Source organism: Littorina saxatilis, linkage group LG7 (assembly GCF_037325665.1).
Source record: "Littorina saxatilis isolate snail1 linkage group LG7, US_GU_Lsax_2.0, whole genome shotgun sequence".
NCBI lineage: Eukaryota > Metazoa > Mollusca > Gastropoda > Littorinimorpha > Littorinidae > Littorina > Littorina saxatilis.
Window position 1 is genome coordinate 23,256,190 of NC_090251.1, and position 13,872 is coordinate 23,270,061.

A 13,872-nucleotide genomic window follows, 5' to 3' on the forward strand; every position below is an offset into this window, starting at 1 on the left:
AGGTGACTTCTTTATTCAAATTGCATAGCAGTATTCCACTGACAATGACATCCTGTTCAGGGTTTTTACCATATATAACTTGCACACCCCTTTCTCTATGCTCCACCAGTCAACAGTCTGGTGAACTAGATTTCTATAGTGAGGAATAATACCTAGATACAAAACAGGAGTGTTTGAGCCAGTGATGGCATTGGCACATAGAAGTACACAAGAAAAAAGAAATGGATGTTGTATCTTCATTTATATAAAATTTAGAAGCTGCCCTAGCTGACATTACATGATTACAGTGTTTATATATTCACAGAAACAACCTGTTTGAGACACCCCCCTCCCCCCTCCTCTCCACCCCAGAGGAGACACTCAGACAGAGAAAGAGACAAAACTTAGAGAGGGTTATACTTTAACAAGTACTAAATGGCATCACTGATCAATGCAGTCTGGGGAAGGTGGACCATGGAGAGAGAGGGTGAGAGAGAGAGAGAGAGAGAGAGGGGGGGGAGAGAGAAAGAGAGAGAGAGAAAGAGAAATGTCTATTATAAACAACCGCATAGACATCAATAGAACAATATGATAAATAATAATGACAAGGCTTAGTAAAAATGAGAAGAAGAAAAAAGTCGCGTAAGGCGAAAATACAACATTTACTGATTTAGTCCAGCTCAGTAGAACTCACAGAATGAAACTGAACGCATTGCATTTTTTCCGCAAGACCGTACACTCGTAGCATCGTCTGTCCACCGCTCGTGGCAAAGGCAGTGAAATTAACAATCCAGAAAAGCGCGGTAGCGGTTGCGCTGAGGAGGATAGCACGCTTTTCTATATCTCTATTCTTTTTAACTCTCTGAACGTGTTTTTAATCCAAAAATATCATATCTATATGTTTTTGGAATCAGGAACAGACAAGGAATAAGATGAAATTGTTTTTAAATCGATTTCGGAAATTTAATTTTAATCATCATTTTTATATTTTTAATTTTCAGAGGTTGTTTTTAATCCGAATATAACATATTTATATGTTTTTTGAATCAGAAAATGATAAAAAATACGATAAACGTAATTTTGGATCGTTTTATACAAAAATAATTTTAATTACAATTTTCAGATTTTTAATGACCAAAGGCATTAATTAATTTTTAAGCCTCCAAGCTGAAATGCAATACCGAAGTCCGGCCTTCGTTGAAGATTGCTTGGCCAAAATTTCAATCAATTTGATTACAAAAAGCCGGATATGACGTCATCAAAGACATTTATCGAAAAAATGAAAAAAACGTCTGGGGATATCATACCCAGGAACTCTCATGAAAAATTTCATAAAGATCGGTCCAGTAGTTTACTCTGAATCGCTCTACACACACCCACAGACACACACCACGACCCTCGTCTCAATTCCCCCTTCTATGTTAAAACATTTAGTCAAAACTTGACTAAATGTAAAAAGACTTCAAATTTCTTCTTTGTCCAGCATCAGGATTCAGGTAGACAGCGAGTCCCAATTAATTTGAGTGTGACATCCCTGTGTCATTATGCAGTCTGGAGAACTTTGGGGAGGAGAGAGAGAGAGAGAGAGAGAGAGAGAGAGAGAGAGAGAGAGAGAGAGAGAGAGAGAGAGAGAGGGAGGAAAGAAAGAGAGAGAGAGGGAGAGGGAGAGGGAAGAGAGAGAGAGAGAGAGAGAGAGAGAGAGAGAGAGAGAGAGAGAGAGAGAGAGACAGAGAGAGGGAGAGGGAGGAGAGAGAGAGAGACAGTGGGACATCCATATAATACAGAGACCAAGCTCGTGAGAAAATCAGATAAAGGGGAGAGAGAGGGAGTCATAATTTTTACAAGTATGGCATGACTGGTCGATGTTGCAGCCTATATTGCCTCAGCGCTCATTGTTCATTGCCCTTCCCCCCAGGATCAATAAACTTCTGGCATCGTCCTGACAGTGTAATTGAAACCCACCACGCTTAATCATGTCATCACACAGTTCACCTGTCTACCTCTACAAACCATCACCTGAGTAATTACCTGTTTCTACCCTCACCCCTCCCCAAGGTATTGAAAGTGTAGACTTCATTCTATTTTTTTTCTTTCTTCAGTTTATCCTTTTCCTCTTCACCTAAAGTGTGTTGGCTCTCTTCTGTTTGTGTGTGTGTGTGTGTGTGTGTGTGTGTGTGCCTGCCTTGGTGGGGGAGGTCAGGTGGGTGGCCATGCCCTACATACCAAATTTTGGGGGTAAAGAAAAGCAGAAATGATGAAAGAAATCCTTTCAACTGAGTGACTCCAACACTTTAAGAAAGCTTTGATCCACTTCTTTGCCACACCCCTTCTCCAGGCTGAAAAGATGGAAGCACACCCCTCCTTTTTTCGATCCTTCACATTTTTTCTACACCCTCTTTCAATGTGTGCCTCTTCTCCCTCTACAAACGCACAACTCCCCAAAAGTAGTTTGTTTGTGCCACAAACACACACTCTCATCCTACCAATTCTCATCATTTCCAATGGGAAAGAGCAGCCATCAAATCAAAACGTGAGCACACAAAGGCAATCAAACTGTAAACTGTTCATTCCAAGAGACACAAACACAAATGGAAGTACTGGACTTTTCGTTGTAGTAGTATTATTATTTTTATTTTTTTTTAATTTTTTTTTTTTTTACTTCAGGCGCCTGTTAGTAAAAGCCCACTATGTCGGTTCAGTGGCCAGTGTCACCGTGGATGCTCAAACACTCGTTCCCATGACGACCGCTGACTGTGCGAGCAATGTCAGCTCAACAAAGACCAGCCAGGGAGCGAACAGTGGGGTGCCCTGATATCCGACTGTGATAGCAACAGCACATTAACCGGGTGGAGGAAGGGAGGGGGGATGAATATGGGGGAGGGACCGTTTGTGACTTCAATGGTAGGGCGAATTTTATTCGTAAATCTTTGTGGTTAGACTTGTAACTGTTTCACTATGACTATAGCGGGCATCACGCACTGGGGGTTTACTCTCGGAGGGGAGTCATAGGCTAAGAATGATGGAAGTGTGTCGAGTTCTGTGGTTGACTGACAATTATTAACCTGCTAAATGCAAGGCCTCTGCCCGAGCGATCAATATGATTTGCTATCGCACAACATGCCACGGCTGGCATCAACCAGAGCTAATGGAGCAGCAAACAATGCGCTCCTACTCTCGGTCCTCATCCCTATAGTGCACTTTGTCATCTGGTTTACTACACTTAGTCACAATTGTACACACACACATGTGCACATACACAAACAGGTGTGCATACTGATGCAATTACGTTCTCACACAAACACACACACCCACACACTCACATATATACAATACATACCCTTCTCTGTCCCATCTACCACATTGAAGATTTGAACATAATTATATATCCTGACTGTTTGCTTTGGTGAGTTGTAATTTTCTGATGAAGTAATATATATATATATCGAAGAAAAAAAATCCTTTTCAAGATTAATTCATGAAACAATTCCCACTATGCACAGTTAGTACCCAGTTTTTGTTTGTTGTTTTTTGTTGTTGGGGTATTTGACCAAATTTGATTATATCTTATCCCATGCATCAGTTGTCCAATCAAATTTGAAATCAAAGCAGCTGTGCAAGTGACTGTAATAAAGGAAATCCTATGATTATGAGTTTTCAGGTTAAAAGAGTTTTCTGCATATATAACAACAACAACAAAATCAATACACTTCAACTGTACTTCAAACTGTTGAAGCTCCTGGGAAAAAATGTAGATCAATATCATTACTATGGATTGGTAACATATATCTGTATGAGCACTTCAACCATAACATTTACTGAGAAAAAAATAAATACTAAATAGAATACAACAAATCAAGCAATGGTACATCACTACTAAATGAACCAATAGGCTGCAATTCAGTGTTGTGCTTGTCAGTGACAGGGACATTTACAATATAGCTCTGATTTGTTTGTTTAGTCGATGCCAAGTCAAATCAAAATCGCTGCCCATGTGAATAGTTTGTTTGTTTGTTTGTTTTGCTTAACGCCCAGCCGACCACGAAGGGCCATATCAGGGCGGTGCTGCTTTGACATATAACGTGCGCCACACACAAGACAGAAGTCGCAGCACAGGCTTCATGTCTCACCCAGTCACATTATTCTGATACCGGACCAACCAGTCCTAGCACTAACCTCATAATGCCAGACGCCAGGCGGAGCAGCCACTAGATTGTCAATTTTAAAGTCTTAGGTATGACCCGGCCGGGGTTCGAACCCACGACCTCCCGATCACGGGGCGGACGCCTTACCACTAGGCCAACCGTGCCGGTCCCCATGTGAATAGTGCAAACGCTCAAAACAAACAAGTTTTAAGCAACAATTCTCGGCCAGTTCAGCTATCGGAGCTACGTCCTAATGTATTGGCACAGAAACAAATTTTTATTTTTGTTTGTAAAAATCATAATTTTTCATTTGCTAGCTTTCATACACACAATGACATTTTCAGTGCAGTGTGCATATTAATTGCACAAAGAACAAATTGCAAAAGACGAATTCCAGAAATTACTCTGGGGTTTGTATGGGTTATGAAAGAGTGAGTACCCTTGCTTTACTCAGACAAACATCACCTGGTTCCAGTACACGTGGGTCCTGTACCTGAATTGATCATTACCTCGCTGGCATTTTGCAGTAAGTTCTTTATCTGTTTGAGAACTTGACATAAGTGTTTGTCTATCTGTCTACTTCAAAGACCTGTGGGCCGGACACACTAGTTTGTTTGTTTGTTCGTTCATGGGCTGAAACTCCCACGGCTTTTACGTGTATGACCGTTTTTACCCCGCCATTTAGGCAGCCATACGCCGCTTTCGGAGGAAGCATGCTGGGTATTTTCGTGTTTCTATAACCCACCGAACTCTGACATGGATTACAGGATCTTTTTTGTGCGCACTTGGTCTTGTGCTTGCGTGTACACATGGGGGTGTTCGGACACCGAGGAGAGTCTGCACACAAAGTTGACTCTGAGAAATAAATCTCTCGCCGAACGTGGGGACGAACTCACGCTGACAGCGGCCAACTGGATACAAATCCAGTGCGCTACCGACTGAGCTACATCCCCGCCCTGGACACACTAGTAAATCACTAAATGTAACCTTTTGTTTTGTCAATAATATAGAAACGTTCCAATTAATACCATTCTGGTTTTTATATTTAGTCAAGTTTTGACTAAATATTTTAACATCGAGGGGGAATCGAAACGAGGGTCGTGGTGTATGTGCGTGTGTCTGTGTGTCTGTGTGTGTGTGTGTGTGTGTGTAGAGCGATTCAGACTAAACTACTGGACCGATCTTTATGAAATTTGACATGAGAGTTCCTGGGTATGAAATCCCCATAGGTTTTTTTCATTTTTTTTATAAATGTCTTTGATGACGTCATATCCGGCTTTTCGTGAAAGTTGAGGCGGCACTGTCACGCCCTCATTTTTCAACCAAATTGGTTGAAATGTTGGTCAAGTAATCTTCGACGAAGCCCGGGGTTCGGTATTGCATTTCAGCTTGGTGGCTTAAAAATTAATTAATGACTTTGGTCATTAAAAATCTGAAAATTGTAAAAAAAATTAAAAATTTATAAAACGATCCAAATTTACGTTTATCTTATTCTCCATCATTTGCTGATTCCAAAAACATATAAATATGTTATATTCGGATTAAAAACAAGCTCTGAAAATTAAATATATAAAAATTATTATCAAAATTAAATTGTCCAAATCAATTTAAAAACACTTTCATCTTATTCCTTGTCGGTTCCTGATTCCAAAAACATATAGATATGATATGTTTGGATTAAAAACACGCTCAGAAAGTTAAAACAAAGAGAGGTACAGAAAAGCGTGCTATCCTTCTTAGCGCAACTACTACCCCGCTCTTCTTGTCAATTTCACTGCCTTTGCCATGAGCGGTGGACTGACGATGCTACGAGTATACGCTCTTGCTGAAAAATGGCAGCTACTTGACTAAATATTGTATTTTCGCCTTACGCGACTTGTTTGATCCTGTAGTCTGTACACGTGTTAGAGACACACCATCTCGCTAGTGATTGGCGTGTAATGTCACGTTTCACAAATGGGAAGAAACTGATGTTACATATATATATGCGCGCAGGGTACGTACTATCAGAATCGCTCTTTTCCCTTTGGACGGATTCCTCTCCTCTCTCCTTGCTTGTTTACTTCGAGCACGTGTTGGCCGGAAGCGGAAATCGAAATATTTTTCCGAGCTTCAATGCGGCATAACTCTGCCGAACGCTCATGTAGCAGTGACAGAGTTACATGTATTTTCAAAAATCGTCTATTGTACATATACATGTATTCTACGAATAGATTGATGATCTGTATGCATGTATAGAAATAACCGATATGAAAACAGTCTGCATTGGATTGTGAGTGTGACACTGACAGTCAACTCATACAAATTTAAATTATTATTGTCAGATAATTGCACAAGTGCCCCAAAAGATAAAAGGCATAAAAAAAGCATCACATTTTGCATTACCGTAGTTGATTTTACCATAGTACCTTGACTTGATAGATCCCTTTTTAATTGATCGCACACTTTACATTGTTCACTACTGGAGCTGGAAGCCTATTTGAATTTCCCATCCCATAAATTTAAACAAAAACATGATATGAACCCATATCCAACTATGACTGTGCGCATTGATGTATAGTTGTAGTACCTCCTACCCTATCACATTACAATGATTCAACACCAGACACAGGTTACTACGCTAAGAGTAAGAGTCAAAGTCAAACACCAAACACGGTGGGTTTTGAATTCCGTTTCTAAAACAGTCAACTGTTTGACTCTTCAACTATTTCACAAAAGATAATTTTTCTATTGTTGATTTTACGGAAGCTTAAAGTCGGAGGATAATTTTGAAGAGGAGGAAGGTGGCTAAATTTTTATAGTTTTTGCATGAAAGTTTTCTTGAAACAGCACTGTTCGCCAGTTCCATAAATTTGTTTACATTGAGAGATGAATATATATTATATGAATCATGATCACTCGCTTTTAAAGAAAAAGGAACACTCCTCATAAAAAAAAACACTCCTCATAATTTAATCTTTTTTTTCCATACAAGTGTAAGAGGTTGGAGCAAAATGCTACAATTCATTCATGCCATCCTCTCCTCAATGAGTAGGCTAAAAACATTGATCCCTCCCACCCCACTGCACTGCGTCCCCCCTACAACCAAGTTCTAATTTTTCAACTCCCCAGGGTGTCAATTAACCCCAGAATCCACATCCCGTTTATCAAGCCAGCACAGTGAATGCATTCTTCCGGCAAGTGCTTCAACAGGCAGTGCACATGTCACGCTCAGCGCCCCTCCCACCCTCTCTAGCCCGGGGAGCAGTCGGGTCAATCTCGTGAAAGATTAGAAGTGATCCCTAAATCCTCCGCGCCCCCCCTCACGTCAACTCCAGGAAGGAAGAAACAAAATGGCCTACCTCTCGCAGACGGGCATTTTGGACTGCTTGCAGAGAGAACGTCACGGCGGCGGCAATCTACAGTCCCTCCGCGCTACATGCCGCTAACAACAACGCCCAGTCGACACCAGCGCTAAACCCGCCAGCGGCAACTCGTTTCCGACGGCGCTCAAAGCCGAACAGCGCTGAGCTGCACGCCTCTGAGACCTCCGCGATGTCCCTCCGTCCGCCTTCCGTAAAAAAAGCGTAACGAAGCCCAGCGGGTAGGCTTACGGCGACCCGTGGTAATTGCGGGTGATTGCTTGCTCTTCCCGATCAAACCTTTTTCACCCTGAGCACGAAAAGACAGAGCCACAAACAACCCCTACTTCACCGCCTCTCTCTTTCCAAAGCTGGCTTGACTCGTATTTAGTTTCAGCGCCATGAAACGTCAATCACGCGGAATTTATCAGCACGGCGGAGATCGTTCGCGCTGACTGCGCACGGCAGGCGAAACGGGGAGCGCCCGGGGACAACAACGGAGGGGTTATTCCGATCTGTCACGGAGGGCCACTGGAGGTTTCCAATCAACCTCTTTCCCCCCCTATTCGCTACTTCCCCGCTAGCCCTTCCAAACATCACTCACTACATGCCACAAGAACAGCTGAAGCAAAAAAGTCACTCACCATCGTTTGACACCTAGGCTGGGGTCACATTTACGGGACCCGTCGTAGAAGTGCCGTCCCTCCGTACTTCCGCCATGTTTGTTTATGAGACGAAGATGAAATAACTCCCGATAAACGTGTGGAGTTTATCATCCATAAATTTTCAAAACACCCGCTAAATACACACGCGGTCTTGGCAACTTCGTTCCAAATTTGTTTTCGTATTTGAAAGTTTTTCGCGGAAGGAAACAACCTACAAACACGAGTGCGTTTATCGATTATTTCTGCCAGGCTTGATTGTGAAGTGTCCGCAAGGGGGCGCGTCATGCCATGCATCGTCTGCTGTGTGTGCCTGACATGGCCTGCCGCTCCGCCAGCCAAGTGAAAATTATCCATCTTTCGCCTCGGGAGGGAGAGGGCGGGGTAAGGGGGTGTGGGCGCCGCGTGAACCGTTTACCCTTGATCTACAGAAAGGAGCTGACGGCGCGCGGCTCCCGACGAGAGGGATTGAAAGAAGGACGGCCCGTTCCGATTTAACTAATCTCGTTTGTTTCTTATCGTGTTTTGGCTTGCGGCGGATAATTGACTTGTCAATTGGCGTTCTCAGGTGTGAGAAGTGGCGAAGCCTGCTGTTAGCCTGTTTGAGGGGCAGTTGAGGAGCAAAGCGAGCAGCTAAATTACCTCTCTGTCACCGAGAATGGAAGTGAATGCGCTGGTGGTCATACGCCACAATCGGTCCCACTGCCACTGGGCCACGAGGGGAAATGTGAAACCCACTGATTTTGACAGTCCTTGCGTTTAAATTAAGTGCTTTGCCACGGTCAAGGATTGTTTGAAGATTTACAGTATCACGGATTGAAAGAGCTTTGTTTTTCTTCTGGGTAGCGGCTTTACAACAACAACAAAATGTATAGGACTACAGATTTTGACAATGGCTCACTGGCACCATTAAAATCATAATTTGCAGAGATAATACACGGTTGTTAGTACTGTCAGTCCCTGTTCGTAGTTTAACTTGCCAGAGTGGACAGAGTGAGAAAAGCGGCCACGAAATATATTTATGATATTTATTAATTAAATAAGTAAACATGTTTTTACATTTAGTCAAGTTTTGACTAAATGTTTTAACATAGAGGGGGAATCGAGACGAGGGTCGTGGTGTATGTGTGTGTGTGTGTGTGTGTCTGTGTCTGTGCGTGTGTGTGTAGAGCGATTCAGACTAAACTACTGGACCAATCTTTATGAAATTTTACATGAGAGTTCCTGGGAATGATATCCCCGGATGTTTTTTCTTTTTTTTGATAAATGTCTTTGATGACGTCATATCCGGCTTTTTGTAAAAAGTTGAGGCGGCACTGTCACACCCTCATTTTTCAATCAAATTTATTGAAATTTTGGCCAAGCAATCTTCGACGAAGGCTGGACTTCGGTATTGCATTTCAGCTTGGTGGCTTAAAAATTAATTAATGAGTTTGGTCATTAAAAATCTGAAATTGTAAAAAAAAATTTTCTTTTATAAAACGATCCAAATTTACGTTTATCTTATTCTTTATCATGTTCTGATTCCAAAAACATATAAATATGTTATATTTGGATTGAAAACAAGCTCTGAAAATTAAAAATATAAAAATTATGATCAAAATTAACTTTCCGAAATTGATTTAAAAACAATTTCATCTTATTCCTTGTCGGTTCCTGATTCTAAAAACATATAGATATGATGTTTGGATTAAAAACACGCTCAGAAAGTTAAAACGAAGAGAGGTACAGTAAAGCGTGCTATGAAGCACAGCGCAACCGCTACCGCGCCAAACAGGCTCGTAACTTTCACTGCCTTTTGCACTAGCGGCGGACTACGTTCAGTTTCATCCTGTGAGTTCCACAGCTTGACTAAATGTAGTAATTTCGCCTTACGCGACTTGTTTGTTCAGTTTTCAGATGGGGCTTCCCCTCCCAGAACTCCTCCGCTCTTTTTTAAGGAGCTCAGAGGTTTGAGGATCTTAGTAACGGGACAGCTGGGGAATAGTGAATGGGATTTAGTCATGGCGAGCTATGGATTTAGTGTTAGTAAGACACGTGACAGGCCGGGGAGTATGGTTTTCTGTAAGTAACGGGGGAGGTGGGGGGGGTCTCAGAGTAACCCGTGAAGAGCCGCTGGGGAATAGGGAACGGGAATGTTTTAAAGTCACGTTACTGGGGGGGGGGGGGGGGTGTCAAACGGTAACGGGACAGCCGCAGGGGAAGTGCTGAACGGGATTGTTTGAATCACGTGACACGCGGGCCAGTGTGGGCCGGGTGGGGGTGTTTTTTGTAACCGGGACAGCAGGGGAATGGTGCGGAACGGCCGGGATTGTCACGTTTAAATCACGTGACATGGGGGATGGGGTGAGGATGGGCGTGATCTAAGTAACGGGACAGCAGGGGAATGGTGACGGGATTGTTTAAATCACGTGACAGGGTGGATGGGGGTGGGGTCTATAAAACGATCCAAATTTACGTTCATCTTCTTCTTCATCATTTCCTGATTCCAAGAACATATAAATATGTTATATTTGGATTAAAAACAAGCTCTGAAAATTAAAAATATAAAAATTATGATCAAAATTAAATTTTCGAAATCAATTTAAAAACAGTTTCATCTTATTCCTTGTCGGTTCCTGATTCCAAAAACATATATATAGATATATGATATGTTTGGATTAAAAACACGCTCAGAAAGTTAAAACGAAGAGAGGTACAGAAAAGCATGCAATCCTTCTTAGCGCAACTACTACCCCGCTCTTCTTGTCAATGTCACTGCCTTTGCCACGAGCGGTGGACTGACGATGCTACGAGTATACGGTCTTGCTGAAAAATTGCAATGCGTTCAGTTTCATTCTGTGAGTTCGACAGCTTGACTAAATGTTGTATTTTCGCCTTACGCGACTTGTTTTTTCTTGCTAAACAGTGATAATGTTCACTTCCCTGTTTGGGTCTATAAGTGTTATGTTCTTCTCAAACGTTATTCTTCAAGCTAAATTGTTGCATTTGGGACACGTTTGCAATGTTAAAAATCTTAAACCGAATGGAATGGGTTGTGTACGACCGATACTTTAAACATTCCAAAATCGGATTAGATTTACTCTTCCCACGGCACAGTTCGTACAAGACCCATACTTTTAACATTGAATCCTTGTTTCAAACGTACACGTGGCACACGACCCACCCTATCCGAACTATGTAAACCCAAGGACGATTAAACAAAGCGTCTGAGCTGATGCTTTGACAGCATGAGTTCCGCTTCAGGTCATATTACAATGTTTGCTTGCTTTTCATGGTCAGGTAGACACGAACAACTCATTCGTTGGCCATTGTTTATGGGTTTACCTAACGTCCTGGTTCTGAATATGTACTACATGTACCGTAAACTACCTTGTATACGCCCAGTATCGAGTAAACGCCCAACCCCTACTTTGGGCCAAAAGTTGTGCATAGGGTATACTACCTAGTAAACTCCCACCCCCCATTTCTTGATTAATAATGTCACAAACATCATTTTAGGAACTTTTATTTGTAGTGTTTATAAACTTCCGCATGCGATACAGAGTATTCATCCAAGTGTATAATGCCAAGATGCTGTTATAAAGGCATACCGTTTATTGATACTCTCACCGCAGTGCAGTTTAGTAATAAAAGAGAGTAAAACTTATCAAAACTCTTCTGAAGTTGAAAAGACTGGTTTTTTAATCACGATATTTGTTTCAAGAGATTGACCCTCGAGTTTGATGGCTTGGATCAAAGTCCAACTGCAGATCTGCATTAATCTTTCCCAGCCGGTTAGCATTATCTTTTGAAGTTATAGACTTGTTAACAGACAATCAAGCAACAAGTTTTCCTCCGTGGTTAGCTTGCAGAATTCCGTGTGTGTATGTGCGTGTGTGTGAGAGAGAGAGAGAGAGAGAGAGAGAGAGAGACAAACAGACAGACAGACAGAGAGACAGACAGAGAGACAGAGACAGAGAGGACGATTTGTGCAAGAACGCATCCTTTGAACACTTACTTGCCAAATGATCAAAATATCTTTATTCTGGCAAAGGAAACGCTCATGAAAAGGGTATAGTACCTAGTAAACGCCCACCCCCAACTTTTGGGCAAAATTGGTGAATAAGGGGAGTGGGCGTATACAAGGTAGTTTACGGTACTGACATTCTAGAGCGTTCGCACGCACACACACACGCACACACACACACACACACACGCACACACGCGCGCGCGCGCACGCACACACGCCCATGGCACCCACCAACCCACACTGACTCACGCATGTACACACACACACACACACACACACACAGTTTGCAGCAATATATAGGCTATCGTAGGCTCTTATTAGTGGTAGCCGAAAAACTCAATTGTTTGCCATTGGACGGGCGCGGCAATGGCTTAGTGGTAAGACGCCGGCCTCCAAAGCGGAAGGTCGTGGGTTCGAATCCCGGTCGCGCCTGGTGGGTTGAGGTGGAGATTTTTCCGGTCTCCCAGGTCAACTTATGTGCAGACCTTCTAGTGCCTTATCCCCCTTTGTGTGTACAAGCAAGCACAAGACCAAGTGCGCACGGTAAAGATCCTGTAATCCATGTCAGAGTTCGGTGGGTTATAAAAACACGAAAATACCCAGCATGCTTCCTCCGAAAGCGGCGTATGGCTGCCTAAATGGCGGGGTAAAACCGGTCATACGCGTAAAAATCCACTCGTGAAAAAACACGAGTGTACGAGGGAGTTTCAGCCCACGAACGCAGAAGAAGAAGAAGTTTGCCATTGTTTTTGGGTTTACCTAACGTCCTGGTTCTGAAATTGTACTACATGTACTGACATTCTAGAGCGTTCGCACGCACACGCACGCACGTCCGCATGCACCCACACGCGCACACACACACACACACACTCACACACACACACACACACACACACACAAGCAAACAAACACACGCACACACACATGCACACAGACACAGACACAGACACACACACACGCACACACACACACACACAGACACACAGACACACATATGGGAAAGTCGCTAAACCTGGAACAGCCGTACCAGACAAAAAAATTTATATTGCAAAGCGTTCTTTATATTGTCACATACTAGACTCTATCAGTAAATAAACGAACCACATAAAATAAAATAAAAGTCACGCAACTCATCAGACTGATCATAATAAAAATGTCTGCATTTGTTCCAGGTTGGACGAAATGGGTGTGTAAAGTGGAACACTGTGTTGTCAAACTCGGAACACATACAAACACACCCTGACTCTCTTTCTAGCTCTGTCTGTGTCTCACACACACACATATACACCCACACACTCTCATTCACACACAAACAAGCACACATTGCCACACACACAAGATAAATAAATACGTCATAACATTTTGATTAAGCCATTTTATGTAAATGTCTTTATTTCAACATCATATTTTGATTTTTATCAAGGAAATAACAAATCGGATAACAATTTAAGCCTTACATGTAAAACAAAAAGATAAATAAGGGCTTGGTCTAAAAAGGACTGAAAAACAAAACCTTAAAAAAAAGAAGGAAAAAATAGGCAAAGAACCGATTTCGCAGACAATGTCCTTTGTCTTCTACTGTCAGCGCAGTCATCGTGTGATTACTGTGTGCACTTCTGGCACTATAATAATTATATCCTCAGTGGAGTTGGTGCCACACATGAAGCAGTACCACGAAATTTCGCAGCTTCATTTGTACCCCTCTTCTGTTGACAAATAGATATAAAAGGGCTACC

General features: G+C 42.3%; 1 protein-coding gene across 2 annotated transcripts in view; it reads right to left on the reverse strand.

Moving 5' to 3' along the window:
* The window catches only part of LOC138970964 (uncharacterized), a 20,437-nt gene extending 12,072 nt beyond the window's left edge, over positions 1-8,365 (reverse strand). The window contains exon 1 of one of the 2 annotated variants that reach the window (XM_070343552.1): positions 8,107-8,365. Coding sequence is in view for 1 of the 2 variants with exons in the window: in XM_070343551.1 (XP_070199652.1) it covers positions 7,463-7,479 (17 nt within the window). In the remaining variant the exon portion in view is untranslated. Of the gene's footprint in view, positions 1-7,462; positions 7,801-8,106 lie in introns of those variants that run through there. The other variant, XM_070343551.1, reaches the window with a different exon arrangement.
* Between the last annotated feature and the right edge of the window lie 5,507 nt (positions 8,366-13,872).